The 27,999-nt window shown below is 34.7% G+C and overlaps 1 protein-coding gene across 3 annotated transcripts in view; it reads right to left on the bottom strand.

Moving 5' to 3' along the window:
• The window catches only part of LOC105479546 (3-hydroxy-3-methylglutaryl-CoA lyase like 1), a 159,392-nt gene that overhangs the window by 105,178 nt on the left and 26,215 nt on the right, over window positions 1-27,999 (bottom strand). Inside the window, exons 1-4 of one of the 3 annotated variants that reach the window (XM_011737550.3) lie at window positions 25,362-25,460; window positions 21,636-21,873; window positions 19,952-20,032; window positions 19,619-19,726 (exon numbers count right to left, since the gene is read on the bottom strand). Coding sequence is in view for 1 of the 3 variants with exons in the window: in XM_011737548.2 (XP_011735850.2) it covers window positions 19,619-19,726; window positions 19,952-20,032 (189 nt within the window). In the remaining 2 variants the exon portion in view is untranslated. Of the gene's footprint in view, window positions 1-19,618; window positions 19,727-19,951; window positions 20,033-21,635; window positions 21,874-25,361; window positions 25,462-27,999 lie in introns of those variants that run through there. The other 2 variants (XM_011737549.3, XM_011737548.2) reach the window with 2 other exon arrangements.

The raw sequence follows: 27,999 nt of genomic DNA, 5'->3' as shown, positions 1-27,999 counted from the left end.
GAACTGAACCCACAATCTCTCTAAGGTATGCCTCTAACTTACAATTGGGGGTATACAAAAGTTCACCAATTTTTAAAATATGAGACCTCATAATTGATTTTTAAAATTCATCTCAATATTTGAATACTGCTCCATTTTAATATTTATACAGTTACTACATATCTAACATCATGGCATAGAAAAATGAAGCAGATGCAGTCCTTACATGGATAGAATATATAGGCTAGTGAGAGAAGATATATGTGTTTATATGTGCATGCATGTGTACATATGATATATAAATATATACCAAAATACAAAATAATCAACTATCATGTGATCTGAAATTCTATGCAGCACAGATAAGAAGCATATTTCTTAACAAACCAAGGTATGATTATGACAAATATTTAAGCCGCACCTTATCTAGGCCAAATGTAAATAACTCAGGGGCCTGTTTTATAAGAGTAAAATTATTCATAGCATTTGAAACTATTGAAAACTACTTATAGAGCAAAATTATTTATATATACTCATATATTTGTATGGTAAATTATTACTTTTTAGTGTATTGCAAAAGAAAAACATTTAATAACCCTAAACTTAAAGCATACTATTTATTAAAATAGTCCAAAAATTTATACGGTGAAATGTTTTATAGGAATTAATTTTTAACATTTTTCCAAATATACAATTCTTTCATTTTCAAGTCCCACAAAATTAAAGATAAAAATACCTATCACCCTTTACTTCTCTTCAAAATGACAGAGAAAATAGAACTTTCACTGAGTAAATTTTACTCAGTTCCAACTGATAACATGCAATATGGGATGTTCAATAAAGTGAAATAAATATTTACTTTAGATGAAATACATAAGGAACTGAGAGTTCCTATTCAATTTTTGACAAGAATTGACTCCTATTCATTTATATTTTAATCAGCGATTAACTCCCCACTGCGCCAGCCCTGAACAAATGCAATTACAAAGCTACTCCATGTACAGGTCTCTAAATTCCAGAGCTGCATTTGTAATACACTTTTTATATGTAATTCTCTCATACCCATTTATGATACATGTTGCTTCTATGTTTACTATTTTAATGTAATGAGAGATTAGTCCACTACAAGTTTGCAAACTACAGAAGAGGATAATGTTTTGGGTGGTTCTGTATTACCATAGAAATTATTCAATGTGCTTTTGTAGCTCTGCTGAAAGTGAGAAAATTTAACTGTGTGATGGGGTGGGAAATATTAAAAGTTTAAGTTAGCCCTGTTGTTAAGTGACGGAAGAGTTCAGAGGAGGATCTGAAATTCATGTGAGAAAAAAATGCAAAGATACTCTATCTTTACAGTAATGATATCTACAAAATTATATAACTTGACCATCTCTCTTACAACTAGATCTTGTAACCTAAATATAGGACTCTACATTTTGTACCCTTTTCCCTGGCCTGGTCAAGTTGATATGACTGAGTCAAGCATCATCAGTGAGTGAGCCTCAGCCATTGTCTCTGTCTCCACTCCACCTATCTGCTAAAGGGCTCAAATTGTTTCCCTACCTTGCTCTCTAACAAGACAGATTTTATACTTTGTAATAGTATACTAGGTAAGAAGCTAGTTGAGAAGTCCTAGGAAAACAAGGAAGGTATAGCCAGAAAATCTAAATAATCTAAATAGTCATGGTGTTGGGGAAGGACAGCCTGGGATTTGAAAGGGAGGCTTTACTGGCAAGATGCTTTGACTGCTCTATAGCAGTGAAATGGTGTGAGATGAGAAGAAAAAAGGGGAATTATACAGAGTATTGCTGGGATATATAGAGCCGTTCTCCTGCAATGGTCTTCAAGTAACACATGGCAATTGGAATACCATTTAATTCCTTAGGTTCCTATATTATATTTTTTATGTATAAATCCAGGTCAGACTCTGTCAGTTGGAAGAGCTCACAATTGCTGCACTCTTTCAGAATGATGGTGTAAATATTCTCATACACTGAAAATATATAAAATCCAGTATATCATATAAGATATAGTACACAATTTTACCTCATATTAAAACTCACTGTAGAGTTGAGCAAGAGTGCATATTCACCATGTTAATGTCCTACACTAACTGGCACCAGAAGTATGTAAATACTTAAGAGAAACAAAATTCGAAATGTATACAGTTAGAGGCTAGTTTGTGCAAAATTCTTCCAAACATTACATACATACTGTTGTAAGGAACTAAATCTGTTTTCATCAATGTGAAATCAAATGGAAATTTTCACCTATCAAAAATATATTCTATATAACAATTATACTGTGCATATGTTTCTATTTTTAATTGCATAAAATTTACAAAAATAGAATATATGAAAAATCCTCCATGTGAAGTGTACAAAACTGGAGTAATTCTTCTAAAATAAAGACTATATCTGCGTATAGTTACATATAACAAAGTATTCGATACATCTTAAGACAACATTACCAATAATGAAATATTAAACTGAAAGACATTTTTCTAATCTATAAATAAAAGTTTTATTGACAGTGCTAGAGAAAAGACTCAATTATCTGTCTATATTCTCCATAGAAAACATCACAGTGTCGACCTTAGAAAGAGGTGAACCAAGAACGTATAGTCAAAAAATAAGAGAAAAAGAGTATTATGAAATAACCTCAGATGCTCACTTAAATTTTTAAAATAAATTTTATTTTTCTTAGTTTTGAGATATTTGTAATATGTGTTAACTTTAAAAATTTTCTTATTTCATAAGTTCTTTTTTCTCATTTAAAATTAATATTTATTTTCCTATATAATGTTGTATTTGGCATTTATAGTCTTTGTTTTTTTTAAAGAGGGTCTTCCAAATTGATGTAGTCAGCATCTACAGTTCCCTACGAGTGGCTGGCCATGTCTCCTAGTGATTTCCAGATCTCACCCAGAGACAGGTGGCCCTGAACCATCCAGACATATCAATGAGCAAGAGCACAAGCAGTTGCCTCATTTGGAGTAATGGGGCATAGACAGTAGTAAATTACTCTCAAAACTGAATGACCCCAGAGACTAGCTCAAACTTTGCATTTTGCCAGAAACACGATCCTTGAAGACAAAAGAACCTGAGACATATCTAATGATTGTACCTTGGACAATTTCATATTTCCTGGTTCCGGTGTTTGTGATGAAGGACCTAGACAGATGCAACAAGGCTAAACTTTACAGCACTTTCAGAGGCAGTAAAATAACCAAAAAGAGGAAAAGAGGAATAAACTATAATAGGATGGGTTTTTGAGTAGTGCAATTCATGTTAATTACACTACTATTAATAGTAATAGTAATAGTAATTATTATCTGTTATAGAAGTACAAAAAATGATCAGAGTAAGAATTGAGGAACAGTATTTAAAGGCTCCTCCTAACCCCAGCAACTTCCATGACCTCATCATCATTCAAAGACAGCTCTGCCACTGTTAGCATAAGTCTTTCCCTTACTTCAGTCCACAGACTTGGTCTCTGCTGGTCCATGCGACACCCACTGGTATATGGAATCAGAAAACTAAAGGATTCTAGAGGGCCTTAGAGGCATAATGAAAAAAAGGATCATTTAGAGATCCTCTAAATGTTTAGGCTCTAAAACAGAGCTGGGGTATAAAGTATTTGAAAAGGGGGATTTTTAAAGTCCTATGGTAGGATATGAAATTCGTTCCCTCCAAATATTCCAAATGAAGCATGAGTGAAGATTGCAATGACTTAATTATTTTGACATTTTGAGCATGCCCTCATATATGAAAGGATAGCATGGGGCTCCAAATTTTATTTTAGTTACACCTAACTGAAATAATTAAGGTCCTTTATCTTGTTAGCTAAGCCAGAGTTACTGAGACTCAAAGCTGGAAATCTCTTAGAAAACCCATTTCCACCTAGTGGAACTGACTCAGTATACGGCATTTACTGAAGGGTCCAGTGTGCTTAGGGCTGTGCTTCCAAACACTGGCCTGAGGACTGCCTAGTCAGAATGATCTGGAACGACTTTTTAAATGCTTATTTCTATATTCCATACTGGCCCCAGTGAACCAAAAATCTCTGAGACTGTAAACTGGAAATCTGCACATTCAGTAATTTCCTCCAGTGCTTTATATGCACAGTTTAGAAAAGTCTGCAACTCTTCCCTGGGTTAAGGAGTAGAAGTTTTGGAGTAGATTCCTGTGTAACCCACAGAGACCCTACAAAACAGATTTTTTGCTGTGCTTTACAATGAGCATTATTATGGTCCAGAGTACTGTGGTCAGGTCACACTTATCCCAACTTATTGGGCTCTAAGAAATGGATGTCGCCTTGGATCTGACATCCATGACCAATATACAACCAAGGAAAGCCTTATATTAAGGTTATCCTCACCCCAGCTGGAACTCTGTTATTGTCTCCTCACTACTGAGATTCCAGAATAATTTTCAGCTAAGGCCTTGAAGGTCTTGAGGACTCCAGACCCCTATTTTTTCTTAACAGCTCACCTCACTCTTATTGAAGTGCTCCCAGCTTGCCTTGGATGATAGCAAAATATTTGCAGCATTATGCCTGCTATTTCATGTCTCTGATCCTTTGCATTATTCCTTCCACCTAAAAATCATTTTCCCTTTTTTATTCAGTTAATTGATTTCATTTTTCCAATATTCAACTCAAAAATTTCTCTTACATGACATTCTCAATAACCAACTTGACTTAGATGTCTCTATATTTCCTAACTTGCTTTGTATATATCTATCATTGCTCTTATCATATTCTGTATAAATTTTGATTCATGCATCACTTTCCATTATTAAATCATTAGCTCTTTAAATACTTTGCATGAAATAAGATTTAATAAATGATTGTTGAATTGAACTGACATTTCTCTCCCTTTGTGTTAGCCCTTTATTCTAATTCGAATTCACATTTAATTCAATCCACTTTGAATTGTGATTTTTTCCCACTAATTCTTCTAAAATTTTATTGTTAATAATGATGGTAATAATGGTAAAATCACATTTACTTTATGCTGAGTTACATGTTAAACCTATAGGTATTTAATTCTTTATGTGGTATCCTTTTATACATTTTTAACAACCTAATAAGAGACTCCTTTCCAAATTGCAATCACTTCAGGCCCATAAAATGCGGATTCACCTCTGAATAAAAATAAAATTAGGCTTTCCTTATTGAAGGAGGAGCAGAGGGCCTAGAGTTCACTGGTTTGGCCTCCCTCAAGCCAACCTTGTTGATTCCCAACCTTACTGAAGTCTAACATCAACAGAACTACATCATGATATTAGAAACAAAGATCACCCAGTTAGTGAGTGCAAAAGCCAGGCAGGGACCCAAGTCTATCTGACTGCAAAGCATTTTCTCTACACCTCCTTGATAAACATATCTTTCATATCTTCTATCTTCTATATCTTCCATATCTTCTATCTTCTATATCTTCATCTTAGTCACTGCTAAAGATTGCGTGTATCAGAATATCAAAGGCAGAGCTCCTAGAGAGAACTTATCTTCAGGCTGAACAGTTTTGCAGCATATTTTATCATCTAGCCCAATATCTCTCAAATTGAATCTGTCAACAGCATTATTTGAGGTACTTTTTAAAAATACAGATTTCTTGGTCATATTGGTACAGATTCTGAATCTGTTCTCCTGCCAGATCCAGGAATCTATAATTACCAAAACTTCTCAGGAGATGTTAGAAATCAACAAGTTTGGGGATCAAAAAGGTTGGCTTGAAGGGGGCCAAATTAGCACATTCTAAGCCTTCTGACCCTACTTCAATAAAGGAAGACTAATTATGTTTGTATTCAGAGATGAATCCCAATTTTGTGGCCTTGAACCTAAAGTGACTGCAATTTAGGAGGGAGCCTCCTAAAGAAAAAGAACGCAAAAATAACGATTGAACCTTTCATAAAAACTTATAACGGATGATCACATTGATAAGACCTCTCCTACAGTCTGGAAGGGACCTCAACAAATCTTTTATGGTAACTTTCTTGTCTATATCATATATTGAAGTTCTACACAAAGTTTTGCCCATGACAAAAAAAAAGTTTCACTGATAAATACTAACATTTGGAAAATGCCAGTTTTGGTAAAATTTCATATCTTGCTCACAGCAATATCAACAAGATAGTCAAGGATATTTTTGAAATACTCCAGAAATACTATCAGCAAACAAGTGAGGTCAGTTTGGTATGTCTTATTATTGGTACATCCATAAGATTTCCGAGTACATCTCATGTTCATAAATGCTCTGTTTAATCAACTATCCTAAATTTTGCTAGGAAACAGACTTAAACTCAGGGACTTATAAGCCCCCATTTTTCCTTCTCTCTAATATAGATTGCTAAATAATTTTTTAAAAATATTTCTGAAGGATTCTTTGCTTTCTTTGCCCTACCGCCAGCTCTATCACCCAGGACAATATTCATTTCTCTTCAAAATGAGTGGATAATATCAGAAGCTATTTGTCTACAATCTCCAGTAGCTGGATTAGACATAACTGATGGTATTACCTTCTGCATGCAGGCATACAACAGGAAAGAAACATAGAGCATGCAATTTCTTCAACACATGCCATCGATTACTATAAAAATGTAAATAATGTGGTTTCAGACTCAAAACTCAATTTGAGCAGTAACTCCTCTTAAAGGCAATACATTCGTAAATTCAGTAATGAGAAAAAATGAGACTAGAGCTCTTCCTGACAACCCTGGGTGAAAACGCTCTAGCCAGCTATGAATAGCACTGTAGCCTGGGTACAGTAACCGAGTCTCATTCACAGACTCCTTGTACAAACCCCATATATCTTAGCCTCAGTAGCACAGAGGAAATCTTGGTCTGCTTGAAGAAGTAAGACAGTTTTAATAAATCACAGTCTTACAATAATAAACACAGGAAATCTCTGGAAAATTGAACATCCAGTTTTTTTTTTTTTTCTACCCAATACCCTGTCTTGGCTGCCAAAGCTAAAATAGACTGACACCATATTCACAAAACTTCTTAAGTCCAGAAGCCTTGAAACTAATTTGGTCTTGTGTATAATTTCCTGTACTTCTTTATTCAGCATTACCTTTGTGTACTAAGGACCTCTGTACTGCCCTCTATTGGATGAAATGCCTGCATGTATCAAGAGTGACCAAAATAAGAAGCATATGGCCAACCTCTTCTACTGTAAATGCAGGCAAGACATTTGAGTCATGATCCACTAATGTCTACAAGTATTCATTTCTTAAATTAATAAAATAGACCCAAGCTACCCAAATGGATCTGTGAGTTATAAACTGGGGGACCAATATTCCGGATAAAGAAACAAAAGTCATTTTATTCGATAGCATTTCCTAGTTTCCTAAGATAAACATAATAAATATGGATTAGTTATTCTTTGTTCAGGTCAATGCCTTTTGTGACCACCCTCCTGGTCTTCCCATGTCAAAACAATCATGTTCCCAACATCATTCTGAAGTAGGGCAAGAAGTCTCAAAGCTCCCAGTATAATTTTCTTTCCACTCAACTGTGCTGCCTCTCATATATCATGTCTTTATGTTTGATAATAACACTGTCAAAGTTGTTATTTCCCATGCATGAAAGCAGAAGTGATTTTTGAAATACTATATCTAATTGTAGTTACTGTATACAGACTGTAAACGAAGTTTCCCTTCTATACTTACACTTCTTTCTGTAACCCAACTTGCCCAGAGTGGAGGGTAGGCCTGGATTGTTGGAAGGAGACTAACTCACTGGTAATAAGACACTGGCAATAAGTAATAAGACACTGGCCGTGGAGAAAAGGGTCTTATTACCGCAACAATCAATGCCATCACTGCAAATTTGTGGTTTGGCCATCATATGGATCCGGAGATCTCTGTTTTGATATAAGACAGAACTTTAAAAACACTGGCCAGAGTACTTGATGACAAACTGTTTAACATACCCTGGTTACTAAGTTCTATTTTATAACTCATTTACAAATATTCACTTGATTTTAAAACACCATTTATATGAGTTTGAATTTTTTTTATTAATTTTGTTCCAATTATCTATTTTAACTTTACACTTACCTTATTAGATATATATTATGGTTATTGATAGCAACTACTTATTATTCAACATTTGGGTCCAACACAAAGAACTCAATGCAGTTTTGAATAGAGACATAATAAAAGCAATAAATGGGTGAGTGAATAAATGGAAACAATCCAAGGCATAGAGAGATGAAAATGCTTTGCCAAATCATATCACAAGTGAGTAAGAGTCAGGTCTCAGATTTTGTATTGCTCCACCAGAAAGCATGGGTTAAACAGACAGAAAAAGTGATAAAAACCTCAGGAAACCTGAAATCTGGAGGATCTGGCGGGGGGTCGGCGGGGGGCACGGATGACTATATTTGGGCTGCTCAGAAATGTATTTCTTACTACGTATTATAAGCAGAATTCAGTATAAGATAAGATGCATCCACCTTGACTAATAATAGTGTTAAATTTATAAATAGATTACACATTATAGCAGTATAAGAAGGTCTGAAGTAAGTAGTATTAGTGCTATAAGGTTATTAGCATGAATTTGCTTCAACAAGTTGATATTTCAAAGTTCTTAATTATAACCTATAAGCTTTTGCAATGACAAATTTAAATTTGTCCAAGACATTTATAAAATAAATAGCATTCTTCAAAATATATCTTATATATTAACAAAGAAAATACCCAATATCCATAGATGTTACAAAATATTCTACTATTCTAAAAATTATAATTCCGATCAGTGTCAAATGATAGGTCAAATGTTCAAGATAAGTTTGGATAAAATTTTTAAAAGCAAAATAAAATCAAATATTTTATGAAATATGGTTTTGATTTACAAGCATACACTAAATAAAAAACATATATTCTTTTTCTTTTATCAAATGTAAAACAAGTGAAACATTTGCATATATACGTTTTGCTAATGTGTAGGTTTTTACATGTAAAATCCATTGTCTAATGTGATATTCGGGATACAATATTACTTTTGGCATTCATGTTTATCTTTCTAAGTCTCTACGTTTACTACATAGAACTTAGTTCTAGAGAACTTTCCAGCAATTTAATCATCAGATAATATTAGATCAATATGTGTGTATCCAAAAATTAGAAAAGTCACTTTATTTTTATTTTAAAAACTTATTCAAATGACAACTCTTTATGAACACCAGCCAAAACATATGTCTTTAAAACTCATTATCTTAATCATTTAAAAATAACTGCTATGATATGTTTCATTTTAAGTGCTAAAGGATACATGGATAATGTATTCTTCAAAATAAGTACTCCTAGAACATATTCAAACTGGGCTATCCGGACCATGCTTAACATCTTAATGCTTTAAAGTTTAAACCAGGTTTTGAGTAATGGATGTGAATCTCCAAGTGAGCAAGTTGTACTATGGCATGATGGAAATAAGTATTACTAAATACTTTCATTCCCTCTAGTCTAGTCCCTAGGGCATACTCTGCATTTCCCAAAGTGGATTGCAGTTAAGTGGCTTAGGAGTCATATCAATGAAATGAGTTTGCACTAAAATAATATCAAAACTGTTTATCAACAGGCTAATCAGAGTAATGCAAAACAAACAAACAAACAAACAAACAAAAAAACCACTAAAGAGTCAGAATCAAGTCTTCCTGAGCCAACTGGACCTCTGCTTGGGTTTTAAACAATTACATACAGACCTTTCAAATGTCAATGCATGCATATAGTTCTACAAGACCAAATTTTAAGATACTTTTAGTCAGATACAAAAGTGAAATTTTAATGTGACCAAAACAGTTTTGAAAGGTTTTTTTTCTCTTTCTCATGGAAAAACTTATTTATAAATTGACAAACATGATGAACTCAATACAGCTGAATAAAAGATGAGGTGAAGCAGTGGTACCCAACCCCCAGTCCACAGACCGGTACTCGTCTGTGGCTGGTTAGGAATGGGGCCACACAGCAGAAGGTTAGCAGCAGGAGAGAAAGTGAAGTTTCATCTGTATTTATAGCCATTCCCCATCACTCCCATTACCTCCTGAGCTCCACCTCCGGTCAGATCAGCAGCTGCATTAGATTTTCATAGCAGTGCAAACCCTATTGTGAACTGCATGCAAGGGATCTAGGTTGTTCACTCATGAGAATCTAATGCCTGATGATCTGTCACTGTCTTTCATCAGCCCCATATCGGACTGTCTAGTTGCAGGAAAACAAGCTCAGGGCGCCTACTGATTCTACATTATAGTGAGTCGTATAATTATTTCATTATATATTATGATGTAATAATAATAGAAACAAGATATAGTAAATGTAATGTACTTGAATCCTCCGGAAACTAATCCCCACTTCCCATTTGTGGAAAAATTGCCTTCCACAAAACCAGTCCTTTGTGCTAAAAAGGCTGGGGACCTCTGAAGTAGAGTATTTTATTTTAATATTATGTTTTGGTTATTTTTATAAATCTAAGAACAAAGAAAACCCAACTTGTTAGTCAAAGTGTAATTGAAGAAATTATCATCCTATTGAATAATCTTGCAGTATAATATTTTTTAGACTAGTGGGGGTAAAAAGACCACAAAAACTTGAATTATATGTTCTGCTTGAAAATATAACAATATTAAACAATAAAATTGCTGACATGATTGCTTTCATTATAAGCTTTGCTTTTTCTTAGGATATAGCTGTGGAACTACATCCCAGCTAGAATCGAAGTTGTTGAATGCTGGGTAATACCAAACAAAGTTAACAACAAATATTTTCACCTATTTTATTGCAGATTAACCTTTAAAAAAGTTCAAAGAGAAAAAATAATAGTGGCAGGGCATGGTGATTCATGCCTATAATCCCAGCACTTTGGGAGGCCAAGGTGGGTAGATTATGAGGTCAGAAGTTCGAGACTAGCCTGGCCAAGATGCTGAAACCTCATCTCTAACAAAAATACAAAAATTAGCCAGTCGCAGTGGCGGGTGCCTGTAATCCCAGCTACTTGAGAGGCTGAGGCAGAAGAATCGCTTAAACCCGGGAGTTGGAGGTTGCAGTGAGCTGAGATCGCACTACTGTACTCTAGCCTGGGCAATAGAGCAAGACTCCATCTCAAAAAAAAACAAAAAAAAAAAAACAAAAAAAAACCTTCCACCATCTCAAGGAAAAAAATGTTTACATTTCCATATTCTCTTCTGAGTGAGACAAAGGGTGTTTTAAACATTTACAAATATGTTTTAGGCAATTGTTTCCCCTATGTGGTAACAGTAGCAATGACATAATTGTACAGTGGAACAGCTTTAAAGTATTGCATTTTGAGTTAATCCCTACTTAAATACACAGAAATTGATTAGCAGCCCCACCTCGTGACCACAGGAATTCAGGAATTTATATCATCACTATTTGTAAAGATAGAGTAAATAATACCACTACTACATAAGTAACACTTGTATAGAACATAAATCAAATATACTGCTACATTATAAAGAGTGTCTAGTATAGTATTCAAAATATTCATTATTATTTTAGTATCCAAAATATGTGCTATTATTATATTTTTTCATTCAATAAGACAAAAGTTTGCAAATTTAGAGAAACATTTAACACAACAAGTTAAAATAATTCAGGGTATTTGTGCAAACTAAAGAGCAACAAAAATCTAATTGTTACTTTTCATTTCTAAAGTACATTGATATTTTACTCTGAAAAGAGATCCTCCTGGTGTGTATTATTTCAAAAGTAAATAGCTATTCATAAATAATTTAACATACAGAACTGAAGGATGTGTGTATGCCAGACATGTCATAGAAGTTAAAACAGACTCTGAAAAGGTGTCAGTACAGAGTTAGGACTTTGATGAACAGGTCTGGACATAAAAAAACACAGCTTCAGAAAGGCATGGACATAATTTCATTCTACATTAAGACAGTGATTTGTGTGGTTGTGTATGCTCACTGTTTTCAACACCTCATAATCTCATTTACAGCAAAACAAATTAATTTTATAAAGGGAGTGGATAGGAGTGAGGTATGTATTGGTAGCCATGACAGTACTAAAATAGGTATTTTTTTTAATTTGGGAGGTTTTTGTTTAGCTATCAACTGTACTTATTATTTAACTATTAGTAAGAAAAACATATAATTAAGTTAATTATTAGGCCAGTTTTAAAAACATAAAAGTGGCAGATTAGAATAAGGCCTCAGTGATATTTCCACTCCCACTTGCTCTTCCAGAATGCTGTGACCCAGTATAAAGGTGAGGTCTGTCCCCTCCTTTTGAAACTCTGTAGGCTTTGTAACTACTTCAACTAATAGATTATGAAAAAGTAATGCTATAAAATTTACAAGGCTTGGTTATAAAAGCCATACCACATTTGCCTACCCCTTAAGACACTCATCTTTGGAGCTCTGAGCCATTTATGTTAGGTTAAAGCTGCTATGCTGTGATAAAGTCCAAACTAGCCCCTGCAGAAGACTACAAGGAGAGGCTTTGAGAACACAGGAAGAGAGAGGTGGACAGCAAGCCTACAGCTGTCCCAGCCCCCTGCCCTTGCTGTTCCAGCTCTGACCACTGTCTATGTCACTTAGTACCTAAGAAACCTCTAGCTAGAGATACTCAATTGAGTCACTACTGAATTCTTCATACACAAATACCATAAGCAAAACAAATGTTGTTATTGTTTTAAGCCATTAAATTTTAAGATTATTTGGTGTGCAGGCAATCAGAAGAACCAACACAAATTTACTAGCATTCAAGGATATGTGACAATTACACATATTTGAATATATACATTTGCACAAACAATGAAATATTTCCCACAAGCTGCATAGTGAGTGAAAACACGTTAGACCGATTGAAGCAATGCAGAGTCTATGGTTCATGCCATTTAAGTACGGGAAAAAATGAGGTGGCAAATAGTGTATGCTTGTTTTCTATTTTCTTGAAGTGCTAACATATTTTATCTATGTGGATCTAGCTCTCAGAGCACAATTTTACCTACATGTAACCTTCAATGACCATTTGAGATCATTTACTAAAGAACTAAGTATCTTCATTCCTTCTCTGAGACCAAACATTGGACAAACAGCAATTATTTGTTATATAGGAAATTCAATGTGTTTATATAAGTTGAAAAACAAAACGAGCCTTATATATTTAGAAACAGAAAATGAACCATGACAACTCTTACAAGGGAGCAACACTAGTGTGCATACCTGCTCTATGAATTCAGGAGAAAAGACAAGAATATGAAGACTTCACCAATAAACATTTTCAGTGATTTTAATCGGTGGATTCCTAAGGATAACTGTATAATTAAATAGATCTACTTCTGTCATAAAAACATGTGGAAGACCCACAGTTGCTGAGTAGATCATCAATTAAGTGAGAGCTGGGTCATAATATGGTTTTGACCTGCATGCCAGCATCTTAGTGTGCAGGAGAAAATAGTGTTCTATGCACAGAATTGAGTATTTTAAGTCAGGCTCATTTGGAGAGAATTTGGTTTAAGTCTCCCTCTCTCTTTCAATCTACATTCTCCTCTCCTCCACCTATCTGGGTAAAGGACGCCTATAGCACCAGGGTATAAGAATTGTGGTCCTGGTAAATTTCACCAGGAACCTCTTTGGGAAGGTGACAGAGGCCAACTCATCTGGGCAATAATGGATGAGTCTTGCTCTGGAAACTTCCCCAAATGTAAAGTTTTTCCGAATGAACTGTGCCTTATAAGCAAGCAATTTGGGGGCTCTCTGCCTCCTTTCTTTCTCACTCTCTCTCTTTCAGCCCCTTCGTGCACCCTCACATACACCTCCTCAAAATTACCTCCTTCTTTGACTCTTCTCCACACCCACCTTCCTCAAAAAGAAAAGAGCTAGGAGGAGACATCAGGACAGGACTCGGTAGCAGAAAGTATAGCCTCCTGCATCTCATCAACGTAAATCTGAATTTTAAACTTCAATCCAGTAAATGTGTCTTCAGTGCTAATAAAGAACTACTTGTATCACACACCGAAAGGAGGGCAGGGGTAAGTTCACTCGTTCTGTCTTGCTAATATTGTGCTTAGGCCATATTTGTGAGTTTTAGAGTGACTTGAAAATAATTATTAGTCTTTTACATACATTTCCTTCCACTTTTATAAAGAAAAACTGTTTTTATTCCCTGGTATTGAGACTTGTGACCCATCTATTCCAACAGTTAAAAAATAGCTAATGAGGGAGCAAATATTTTTAAACTAAGCCTTTGCCTATGGCATACATAAATGTACAATGTTATGTATACTTAATGTATTTTTATTTTTAAATAAGTGATACCCATTTAAGTCACTTGTGAATAAAATATTTACAATCAAATGGCTAAATTGAAGATGAATGTGAAACTCTAGTTCACTTTTTTAAAAGATTATTGTATTTACAGTTTAAATAGCTTACTACTAACAGCCACATTCCAAAGTTGCAATAAACTTCATCTATTTTTATAAACATGTTTTCTTTCTGCTGCTATTGTTCATTCCATGTGAGTGAAGGGCTATCTGGACTCATTTCAAATGTTCTTATATTTCATGTCACTCTAAGGAAAGCTTTTTCCAGATAAGTTGTAAAGAACATGTATTTTTTAATGACAGGTATTTTATCATCTCTAGCCATTCAGGTTATAGGTGTGGGATCCTGTTTTATATGGCACCCTGCTACTGTGGAACTCTTATTTTAGCTGTTTGAGTTAGAAAGGCTTTGCCAAACAAAACAGTAGGAGGGAAACTGTAAAAAGGCTTTAAAATCCTAAAAAAAGAAATAAGTGATCAAGCAGCAATCTAAACATAAAGTAGAGGACTATTCCCATGACCTACGTTTGAGGAAAAAAATATAAGATGCAGAGAATTAATAGAATACCAATTTAGATCCACACACATTGTCCTTAAAAGTAGAAATTATTTCAACCAATATATATGTAAGCCGGTGTACTAAAATTATTGTCAAAAATCTCAGATGTTAAGTTAGACAAGTCTGACCTCAAAATTTTTTTTCTAAAATAAGAGAGTAATATAAAAATTCAAAAGAGAAATTTTAAAATGATCTGCTCAGACAAGCTTCCTGAAATCTAAATCAAATTGCAAAAATAGAATATCCTCAATATTTGCCTTTGACAAACATTTAATGTGTTATATAGTAAGTGACTGATACAACTTTGGAAGATAAATTTCATCTCCGTCTTGGATTCAGGCACATTGATCTTTTACAAGTATGTGATTGATTTAAACCACTTAAAAATTGGAATGTATATAACTAGATGAGTATTAAAGTAGAATATATAACATAGTCTTTAGTATTTGAAAGGCAAAATATCTTCAATTATTCAACTTGGGCTCAACTCAATATTATAAGTATACACACACTTCAATCTTCAGAATAAAGGCTAGTCATCAGAAAAGGCTTGTATGAACCCCTTGTATGAACTTGTATGAACCCCTTGTATGAACTTGTATGAACCCCAAGAACTGTCCGTCAGTTTGTCTGCTAGTCAGGCATTCCCTTAAATAACAGTAGTGAGCACTGGTCAGGAGTCAGGTGCTCTGGACTGTGGGCATTCACACTCAGGGACCATTTACGTGCCTTAAAATCTCCAACATTCCGGTATTGCAGGCATCGCTGCTGGGATTTCCAAGGTTTAGAGAGGTTAAGTCACTTATTCAAGTTCAAGGCAGAATGTGAACAGGGACACAGTTTTAGAAGCACTTCCTGTCACCACAGCTGTACTCAAAAGCTATGTGGGGGAATTCAGTCGCTTATTCAATAATACTTTGAGCCTAGGAAGAGTTCATTAAATTTCAGTAGGTTAAGCCCTAAATTCAACTCGGGAACAAACCTAGAATAAATCATAGCATTTTATAGTTCCATCACATGTATCTACTTAATGTGAGGTCAGAAGGCATTTTCCAATTACTTCTCACAAAGGGACTGCCTTTTTTTTTCTTCTGTCCATCTTTTCTCTTAACTAGCTATGCAAGAAGTATAGCCTTCTGAAAAGGATTTCCACCTTATCCTTCTAAATTTCACTGGGTATGTCCTAAGTCAGTTTTAAAAAATCTATCATCAATTTCCACTCTTGCATAATATTAGAATGTGGCCATGAACATTACTATAGGAAAGACTATTTTGTAGGCAGCTTTATAACACCACTGGGGAAACAAAAAAGAATTTTGAAGAGGGCTAGCAACATTTAGTACCTGAAATATAACTTGGGTTGGTCAATATTCATCAAATAATATTAGCAAAATCTATTCTCTTTCCTAACACTAATTCTAAAGTTATACAAGCCTATTCAGTTTCTCTCCAGCAATCATCAAATATGTGAAATTAGCAAAGACTGTATTAAAGACAGAAGTAACTTTATGAAGATATAAATTTAATAAAAATGTCTAGAACTCCCTTAAAATTAATGGTGGCTAGTGAAATAATAGCTAGCATTTTACAAATTGACAATTTCAAGGAAATATAACTAGCCTAGTCAAACTAGTAGTGTTTTCCTAAAAAATAATTTTGTGACCTTCATTATACAGGACCAAACACATGAACAAAGTCAGAATCAGTTGCCCATACCAGAGAATTGAAAGTAATATGGTATTGTTCTCTCAGACTGATTGATTTATTTTTATTTTACAGTTATTTATTGAGCACTTACTCACCATGTACTAAGAAATAGGTATACAGTGATAAGCAGAAGATAAAAGATACATGATCACTACTTTTATAATATTTATGGTATAGGTAGTGGCTAGTCAAAACAAAATACACACACACACACACACACACACACACACACACACACACAGTAAACAGTGACAATGGGATAGAGAAAATTAGTTTCTTTTGAGGATAAATAAAAGTAACTCTCTGTGAAAGGTGACATATTGCTACTACTCTTAATCCTATTGTGGCTTCTGTTACTTCAAATGTAATACAATTAAAAAGCCTTTAATGTTTTAAGCCTTTTTATCTAATTGAGTTCCAACTGCAGAGAAATGCAGAAATACAGATATACATAAGCAAGTATAGGTAAAGTGCTATATGGACAGAGGCAGGACATGTAAATAGAGGACAAGAAACAGTTTAGTTTAGCAGTAGCTTCCACAAAGTAATACAGTTAACGCTAAGAAGGAAAAAAAAATGGGCCAGGAATAGACAGTCTTGAATACCCAATCAAATTTCCAGGCTTTGTCAATTCTAAGTTCATTAAAGAACTTAGAATGTGACTTTTTGGCCTAAAGACAGAAATGTCATTTGACCTACCAATCCCATCACTGGGTATATACCCAAAGGAATATAAATAATTCTATCATAAAGACACATGCATGTAAATGTTAATTGCAGCACTATTCACAATAGTAAAGATGTGTAATCAGCCCAAATGCCCGTAAATAGGAGACTGTATAAAGATAACGTAGTACATATATACTGTGGGATACTGTGCAGCCATAAAAAGAATGAGGTCATGTCCTTTGCAGGGATATGGATGAAGCTGGAGGCCGTTATCAAACATATTATCTAGCACATTAACTAACACAGGAACAGAAAACCAAATACTGCATGTTCTCACATACAAGTGGGAGGTAAATGATGAGGACACATGGACACATAGAGGGGAACAACACACACTGGAGCCTATCGAAGAGTTGAAGGTGGGAGGAGGAGAGGATAAGGAAAAATAACTAAAGGATACTAGGCTTAAGACCTAAGTGATGAAATAATCTGTACAACAAAATCCCATGACAGATGTTTGTTTACCTGAGTAACAAACCTGCACTTGCAACCCAGAAGTGAAAGAAAGAAAAGAAAGAAAGAAAGAAAGAAAGAAAGAAAGAAAGAAAGAAAGAAAGAAAGAAAGAAAGAAAGAAAGAAAGAAAGAAAGAAAGAAAGAAAGAAAGAAGAAAAGAAAGAAAAAAGAAGGAGAAGGAGGAGGCGGAGGAGGAGGAAAGGAAGGAGGAAAGGAAGGGAGGGAGGAAGAAAGGAAGGAAGGAAGGAAGGAAGGAAGGAAGGAAGGAAGGAAGGAAGGAAGGAAGGAAGGGAGGAAGGAAGGAAGGGAGGAAGGAAGGAACTGTGAAAGCTGATAATTCTGGAAGATTATTTTACAAGGAAAGTATAACGAATGGAGAAACAGTGCTTATAAATACCATTTAAGCGACTACTGCAATGATTATTTAATGAGGGTCTGGATCACCAACATATCAATGGGACTGAAAAGAAGACACAAGTATAGGCCATATTGAAGAAGAAGACATTTCATACATCAGTAACTGTTATGGACTGAATGTTTGCACCTCCTCAAAATTCCTATGTTGAAATCCTAACCTGTAATGTGATGGTATTAAAAGGAAGGGTCTTTGGGAGATAACTAGGTGATGGGAGTGGAGCCCTCATAAATGGCATTAGTAACATGATAAGGAGAGACATGGGTGTGCTCCCTGTCTCTGCTCTCCACCATATGAAGATAGAATGAGAAGATGGCCATCTGAAAATAAGGAAGTAGGTGTTTACCAGACACCGGATCTGCCAGCACCTAAATGTTGGACTTCCCAGCCTCCATAACTGTGAGAAATAATTCTCCTGCTGTTTAAGTCACACAGTCTATGCTATTCTGTTACAGTATCCCTAACTGAATACGACAGTAACAGGATACAAAGTCAGCTCTTAAAATCCAGGATTTTGAAGGAAAGAGTTGCACTCCTGGCATAAAGCAGGATGGACAACAAATTTGATTTTGTGACTGTTGGTGTTGGAAAGAGAGCCAAAGAAAAGAAGATAGGCAGAGAAAAGCACTGAAAACAGAATCTTAGGGGAACCTTCAACTAAGAGGTCATGAAAGATGTCAGAGATGACAGAGAAAGAGCAATTGGGGAAATAACTGATTCATTAGAATAGAGAATAATGGAAACCAAGGAAATGATATCAGGAGTAGTCAGTGAAACCAAGTGCTGTGGAGAGATTAAGGGATCCAAGGACTGAGAACAGACACTGGAATAGGAAGAGAGAGTGTTTTACTGGTGCTGATTTTCAAAGATCAGAGTCAAGTCTCAGAAGTGATGACTGCTGCCATATGCCTGAAAACCCTAGAAAAAGCTCTCTCATCTTGTCATCTTTCAAGGCAAAATTCCAGATGACTTTCTGCTTTATCTTCAATGATGTATTTGATGATGTATCCCTCTAGCAAATACAAGTGTCAAAAAAAGCAAAGTAAAAGGAGTACGTGTCTCCATTTCTCACTCTTTAATATGGGATTCTAGAAGGAAGCTATCAGGCTACTTATCATCATTTGCCTCTAACAGACAAAATGACTAATGCATTTGGAGATGTTCAGATTATTTAGAAAGTCAGTCATAAAATGATAAAGAGAGGGCAGACCCCCTAAAATGCTATTTAACAGCCTTGTCCTCTATTCATTATACTGAACCATACTCACACAGGCTTAGTATAAAGTTCTAAGTAACTTTTAGGACTTCATCAAAGGGTTTTTATTTAATCATAAAACAGTCCACAAGCTAATATTTTGTAAGAATATGAAAAATTAGTAATGATATCAAGTTAATATCACAGTATTTACCAAATAATTTTTGGTGAGGTTGAATTAGGATCTAATTAAGAAATTGTGGGTTTACATACCTGTGGTACCCATCTGGAAGACACAAAGCTAGTCACTTCTATTACAGACAAGCCAGTTTGGGAAAGTCGATTGATAAATTCAATTTTTATATCTGTAGGAACTATAACCTATGAAAACAAAAAATATTTTATAAGTAAATTATATAGGGTCTACCGAAGCACAAATAGAAAATTACTTCCTAAGTCAAAATGAGTATTATTTGTAATTTATACATTCAAGTAGCAATTGAGAAAAGATATATAATCGTGTAACATGTGAAATCCACGTAAATCTTTACAATCTTAAATCTATTAATATTTAGACAGCATTTGAAGTAAATGATATAAAACTACCTTTTCATTCTGCAATCCATCCCTAGGCCCAACTTCTACTATTTTAACAAACTCAGGGAGTCCAGATAACTGGGATGTTTCCTGAAATGCAAAACGTAAGAACAAGAAAACATAACTTTTAGATTGCTACACTTGCTTATTTGAAAAGTTAAACAACTGCACTTTGTTATACTCTTACCCTAGAGAATTAAAATAGTGAAAAATCAATAAAATGATATGAAAATGCACTATTTATATTACTGGCAACATGAAGTATTTTTTCCTTATAACCAAATGATATTTAGTCTAGTTATGATTAAAATTCAAAAGATTAATTTATAAAATACAATTGAAGAATAATTGATTTACTCAGGACCTAAAGAGCAAATCTGTTGGGTGAGTCTGTGTATGACGATAAACTAACTACTGTTAGAGTTCATTTAAAAATTACATCTTGGCCAGGCATGGTGGCTCACGCCTGTAATCCCAGCACATTGGGAGACTGAGGTGGGCAGATCATGAGGTCAGGAGTTTGAGACCAGCCTGGCCAACATAGTGTAACCCTGTCTCTACTAAAAATACAATAAATTAACTGGGGAAGGTGGCAGGCACCTATAATCCCAGCTATTTGGGAGACTGAGGCAGAAGAGTCACTTGAACCCAGGAGGCAGAGGTTGCAGTGAACTGAGGTTGCGCCATTGCACTCTAGCCCAGGCAAAAGTGTGAAACTCCGTCTCAAAAAAAAAAAAAAAAATTTATATATATATATATATATATATATATACACACACACACACACACATAGAAAGATAGATTTAGATAGATAGATAGATAGATATTTACATCTTAATTTCTCTTAATTACATCTTAAGCTGGGGGTAGTGGCTCACGCCTGTAATCCCAGCATTTTGGAAGGCCAAGGCATATGGATTGCTTGAGCCCAGGAGTTTGAGACCAGCCTGGGCAATATAGTCAAATCTCATCTCTCTTTAAAAAAAAAAAAAATACAAAAATTAGCCAGGCATGGTGGTGGTGTATCCTGTAGTCCCAGCTACTCTACTTGAGAGTCTGAGGTGGGAAGATTACTTGAGTCCAAGAGATCAAGGCTGCAGTGAGCAGTGATTGTGCCACTGCATTCCAGCCTGGGTGACACAATAAGACCCTGTCTAAATAAATAAATAAATAAATAAATACCTCTTTAAGTTAAAAGACTACTTCTACTTCCATGAAGAGGTATACAGGATGCCACCCTCTATACTTTGAACTTGAACATGAATTTGATTTTGGGAATTGGGCCCAGAAAACTGAGGCTAGAAAAGACAATGTGCTGCTTACTTTTTCTCTAGGTCACACAGCACAGTTACCACCTAAGTGTTGCTCCCTGAAAGACAGACCCACCCCTAGTGGAACCTATACCACAATAACCCACTGGGAGCAGCCTAGCTCCAGCCAAATGTAGCAACCCCTTGTTCTACCTTTTGCTAAAATCTGAGATGGTAAATGGTCTGGTTTCTGAAACCTCTGCCCCTACACTAGGTACTATGGATCTAGTTTAGAAGATATATTTGCCTTCTAAATATGCCCATTTAGAAGGCTGTTATTTAAAACAGGGGGAAAATGAAAGAGCCTTTGAAATTGTATATTGCAGTTAAAGTCAGAAGCATACTCCATCTTTTCAGACTGTACCAACATAATCTCTTGGTACCTCTGAGCCAAGTTAAGTTTGGGTAACCCATCATCAAGTTCTTTAAGTGGATAGTTGACAGAATCAGCCAGGAACCACAGAATCTGTACTTCAGAGGTTTTTGTTTGCTTGTTTTTGTCTTTTATCAGGAATGATGAATCCAAGCCAATCAGTTTATATTGTCACACTCTGTCCTTGTAAAAATTACAGCATATATGGGCAAGGTGGCTGTTTTGAATGCAGAACCAAATTCAAGTCTCTGGAACAAAAAATATTAAAAGGCCATTTTTAGGGCCCAGAGCTGTTACAGGTTTTATCAGCATTCTGAGTTCTCAGCAAGAGAATCTAAATGGTCCCCTTTACAATGTTTACAGACCACTCTCCACAATTTCCATGAAATTAGTCAATTCAATAAGCAAAAAAAGCAATCTAGAAGAAAAAGAATTTTCTTTTCTGCATTTTCTGTGCAGGTTGTGATGCATGAAGTTAACTTGAGAGAGTGGAGGGATGAGAGGAAGGCCTGGGGTTCCTCAGCTTTAGACTCCATTTGGATGACAAAATGAAATCATGCCTAATTTACAAAGTGTCTATAATTTCAACTGAACAATAAATAAAAGGTATGACATGGGAAGGTGACTAAGAAAAGCTCACTCCTCCTTCTTCTTATTTCTAGTCTTCAGTTGGCAGGAATGAAACAAAAACAAAACTAGGCAATCTTAAGCCATATGGTCTTATTAGCACTGATTGTTTCTTGAAACTGCATTTCAACAACAGTTAGCTTGGCACATATATGGAAGAAGAGTTCTCTTTTCCTCAATGACAATATTTGCCAAAAAAAGAAAAAAAAAGGTACTTAATGTTTTTTAAGGTACTAACCATATGCCTCCTAAATACAGTTGAAGAACTGAAGACCTTTCTTTGCATCAATGTGTGTAGCTGGCATTATTAACAAGTAATCTGAATAAATTAAATTACAGATCATTAACAATTATGGCCATTTCAATCAAAGCAGAATATGTGTTCACTTGATATTGTTTTTGAATCTAATGTTACTATTTAATCTTTTGAGACTATCTGAATTAAGCCAGTGACAGAGTGACAGAAGAAATCATCCAATGTGATCAACAAGTAATTATTGAGCACAGTCCATATGTCATGCATTGGGCTGGGGCTGGGATATGCCAAAGTAGAACCAGTAATAAACAGTCCAATTATATATAAGAAGAAGGTAAGGACCAGCATGTAGTGGGGAATATCTGGGGAGAGGTATGTTCTGGTGGGGAGATAATTAGCTTATTTTTGAATTATTGAATTCTACATGCTTGTATAACATTTAGTTGGATTTGCCTACTAGGCATTGTTTGTGCATATCTAAGCTCATTAGAAAAAAAAAAGTCAATACAGAGATAGTAATGCTTAGGAAGAGACTAAAGATCACTAAGAGAGGGCTCTCAAATCACACATAGTCAACACGTATGAAAGACAACCCATTTAAAAACGAGAAACTAGAGGAGGACCAGGTAACACCAGCACATGCAGTGGGTCACACTGCAGGAGCTGCACTTGGGGAACCTCAGAATTTCATAATGGGCTGTAGACATACACGCCCTTTACCTTAGAGGGAGATACTATTTCTCTTTCTATGGCTGTTTGCTAGACAAACATTCTTGAAAACATATTCTCAAAGAAAGGCAATCAGTGCCTTGCTAATAAAACATGCAGATATGCCAGGGTTCCATAAAAATTGTTTCTCAATAATATTATTACCTCCATTAATACCCAATTATTTTCTTCAACAAAATTCTTATTGATTATCCGAGATTCAATTTGTCATCTACTCAAGAGACTTCTGGCTTCCCCAGATGGAATTAAGTTATTTTATTTCTATATTTTCATAACATTTTGTAGAAGGCTATTTTAAAGCATATCTATGAGAACTTATTTGCTTGCCTGTTTCTCCTTTTTTAAAACCCTCAGAGTTATCAAAATGGATACATAATAGGCACTTGGTTTATGTTTATTAAATGAATGACTAAATGAATGAATAAACTCACACCTAAAATTTAGACAAGTAAAATTGACCTTTCTTTTAGCTAACACATGCTAAGTAACATTATTATAGTTATTGGGTATAGGAGGTGAATCATTCAACAAAAACTCCTGCCCATGACTAGCTTACAGTTTAGTGCTATAGAGATCTGGAAGCAACAGTGAGGCAGGGATGGGAAGGGACACTTTTCTTACACACTGAATATATGAAAATTAACCAATCACTTGTAAGTTACAAGGAATTGTGTTGTGTTTTAATGTAGTCTGGAGAAGTTAGAAATGTACTCCTTAAACAGGCCAATAGTCTAAAATTTATTTTTATAGCATTTAACATCCTACGTTACAGAGCTCAGTGTATCCTGTTTAATGTGCAGTATAGTATATGATACTAGCAAAAAAACAAAAGATGTTTTATCCAGAGTGAATGTTTCAAAAGGCTATGTTTTATGGCTGAGTGTATGCCTACGTTTGGCATCAGATTTCTAATGGTTCACTTTCATGGAGTAACAACAAAAGAAACACTATCTTGAATTTATGTTACTTTACTTTTCCAAAGAACTTTTCTATCAATGTTTCATCTGTGAAGCAACTCTGTGAGGTAGGCAGACCTGAAAGAGAGATTAAATGACTTCCTAAGTTTACCCAGCTAAGCTCCCTGGCTCTTATTCTAGTTTTCTTTAGGTTAAGATTAAATACTTCACCAACTATTGAGTTATGGTTGAAGAAAATAATAATGAATCATTCTTTTATACAGAACATAAGTAATGTGCTTCACTCACATTTTTCAATCTTACATAAAATTAAATGGAAGGCATATTTTGATGGAGATTTCTCTGAAATCTTTAGAGTGTGTGTGGGTGTATGACAGTGTGTGTAGGCTTGTGTGTGTAACATACACATTTCTCAGCAGTAATAATGGATGACTTCTATATATACAATCAACCCTTCTAATGGTGATAGATATGATTGCTTATTAGTCACCCTGAAAGGACTGCTTTTTTCCCTAGGAAAATAACATCATCTATAGTAGAAATTTCTGGACAGATTTGCTTATGTTTCATGCACTTCATTTCTTGAGGAGTATTATTTTGTGTAAATAAGGTCTTTATGAATATTGAAATATTCTGTTTCATAGCCAGTATTCCCAAGAACTGCTATGATGTTCCAATCAAATGTCCCCATTACACAGATGAGAGGGCTGAATCTGGAAATTGTGTGACTTTCTTTCAAAATTAAATTAGGCTTTCTAAGGGGGCATTAGAGATCGGCTTTTCCAAGAGAATCTATTTTTGTTGTCTCATTTGAAATATGCACATGGTGCATTTTGTAGTAATGTTAAACTCTCCACATTCTGCTATTTGTTGCTTCTTAATCAAATATAATGAGAAACACAAACTATTATCAGTTATATAGCAGATATCCATAGAAACCTGGGTCCTCCAGAGCAATCAAAAGACATTTCTCTTCCTGGTTATCTCTCTAGAATGGAAGGCTGACTCAACAAAGCTGACAGTGAAACCGTTCTTTCAGAATACCTATGTGCCATTGTTGATTCACAGGCAATTTTGGCAGTTTAATAAGAATTTATTTGTAACCATATGAAAATAAGTTTGTAATGTACTATTATGTCATCTAAGACTCAATCAACAACATGTTTTAATTTGCTAAATCAAAAAGTAAAGGAAGGTATCTGCTTACTGTTTAGCAGTATTTGGACAGCCAGAAGAGAAGTGGAGAGTTGTGCTGTACTTGGTTTTCAACAGTCTTCAGTAAAAAGCTTTAGAAGAGATTAAAAACAAGCTCTAGAAATGACAAAAGCCCTCTCTGTATATGTATACTAATATTAGCTCTTGGCACTCAATGGAAAATCAGTGCAGAGTATCAGTGTAGACATACAGCACAACTAAATACAAATTTCTTCTGGAAATATATACATTTCATGAACACTTGAATCAATCAAGAGTAGTTACAAAAAAGCAAAAGAAAATTATACAAGGGGCATTTGCCACATATGACAGACTGAAATGTAGTAGAAAGATGGACAAGATCATCTAAAATTGTTTATTCAAATTTTTAAAATGAGGTTTTTCGCATATTTACCATATCTGTTCACTTACTAGTTAAATAAATTCCATTTTTTAAAAAGTAGCTTGAGCAATAAATGCATGCAGGTGTTTAATATTCATCAATTAATTATTGTTTTAATATAAAACAACTATATTATTAAAAAAACAAACTATGAAAGATGAAAATAGAAAATATACGTAGATTAAAATAGATGATATTAAGTGGATTAGAGAATATTAAATAATAGAGAAAATGGAGAATATTAAGTTTATAAAACATGGATAGTAATAAAATAATAGAAAAAACAAAAATGAGACAAAGTACATGTAAAAAGAAAAAATCAAAGAAATCAAGAATAGGAATTTTAATGCAGGAATTTAATAAAGCATTAAAATAATTCAAAACAGAAAAACTTCTATGAATTGACAGAGCATGAGATGCTGTGAACATAATAATGCTTCTTTAAATGGTGGCTGTTATTTACATTATTTAGTTTTAATAAATAAAATTATTTATTATTGTATTCATGGCAGCTTAACATTGAAATAAAATAAACTGAAAAATAGCCAACATGACCTATAGATATTTCATTACAATTACAATCATTATTGCTACATTGAAGGTTTAGATAGTAATAAACGTGTTACTTTGAAAATCAAAAGGAAATATTTGACTTCAAATATTTTATATAGAAAATTTCCTCTCCTTAGTGTCTTACCAACAAAATTTGTTTGATCTCACATTCTCCCATCTTGTAGTCAGTCCCAATATTTATTTTGAAAACTACTAAAATTGTTTTTGCCTTTTGCAAATACAGGTGTGTGTGTGGGTGTGTGTGTGTGTGTGTGTGTGTGTGTGTATGTGTGTCTGTATGTCTGTGTGTATTTGGTAAAGCTTAATTTTCTGGGCTAAAATTGTGATATGCCAAGTTTCCTCATGGTAATATTTTCTGGGATGATACATTTCTGAAAATAGTAGTTTATAATAGAAAAAAAAAACTATTCATATTAAGCCGGTTATACCAGCAGCATGTCCTGATAGCCACAAAGTTGAAGGAAACTATTAAAATGCATAAATTGTCAGAGTTTTCAAGTTCAAACTCCTAAGATGGTACAGCAGTGTTAGCTGAGGACAGTTGGTTTAATATTTGGCTATGAAGACATAATTCATCATTCTAAATAGTTATTTAAATTGGGGCTGTTATTATTATTTACAAAAAGCAATTAAATTTCTTTACATAATTTTTGGTTACGCCATGTTGGTTATATAATAATGACAAGTTGGGAAATCACATCAGTGACGTGTTAAAAGTTTTTGACTTTGTAATGCACTCTATTAAGCAGTCATCCACACAGTCATCAACCCAAATCCATTCAAACTTCAAATAAAATTTTTCAGATATTAATGAAGCTTTCATCAAAATACAGCTTTATGTAATGTTTCCTTTCAGATTGGCAAAAACAAAAATGAGCATTTGCATGATTACGGACACACAACAAAAATTCTCAGAAACCAACAATCTTTATTCCCTTATACTTCCTGATATGTAAACAGTGTTTTATATTTGTTGGAGCCAAATTATTGAGTGATAAAGGTGGCAGAAGGGGTTGAGAGAAATGTTACCATATCCTAGTGAAGTTAGGTGAAATCTATACCTTTGGACATTTTTATTTATATGATTAATAGACTATAGTGGATGTTGTGACATGCTGCTCAGGTATGCCTAGGACAGAGGAATTTTCAGAAACTAAAGTTTTGGCAGCTGATGGCATTTCACTGAGCCCCTTTTCTGTAACTGCCCTCAGCTACAGCGCCACTTTATTCAAGGTCATGTGCCCATCCTAACTGGAAGGGCCATACCAGCTCCTGGGATCCCTGTGTAACTGACTGAAGCCTCTGTTGTGACTACATCATAGTTCAACTTCTTCTTCCACCTAGTTTTATATCCTTTACTTCCCCACAGTTATTGAATCCAAAGGCAATAACATTCTGCAAACAAATCCTTGTCCAGGAGACTGTTCCCAGGGAACCAGACCTAAGAAAATTAGTGCCAGGAGTGAGCTGAGGAAGTGGTCTCTAAAATGGGATTTGGGAGCTACATCAGTTGCTGGTTAATTTTCAGTTAGTTCATATTCTTCAAAGTAGGTGGGATATTGCTACTCCCTGGTAACCAGCAGCAGTCTAATTGTTAAAATATTTGCTAGTTCTCATTCAGGACAATTTTGCACCCCAAGGGACATCTGGCAATGTCTGGAGAAATTGTTGGTGG

Source organism: Macaca nemestrina, chromosome 5 (assembly GCF_043159975.1).
Source record: "Macaca nemestrina isolate mMacNem1 chromosome 5, mMacNem.hap1, whole genome shotgun sequence".
NCBI lineage: Eukaryota > Metazoa > Chordata > Mammalia > Primates > Cercopithecidae > Macaca > Macaca nemestrina.
This window is presented reverse-complemented; position numbering and strand designations above follow the sequence as displayed.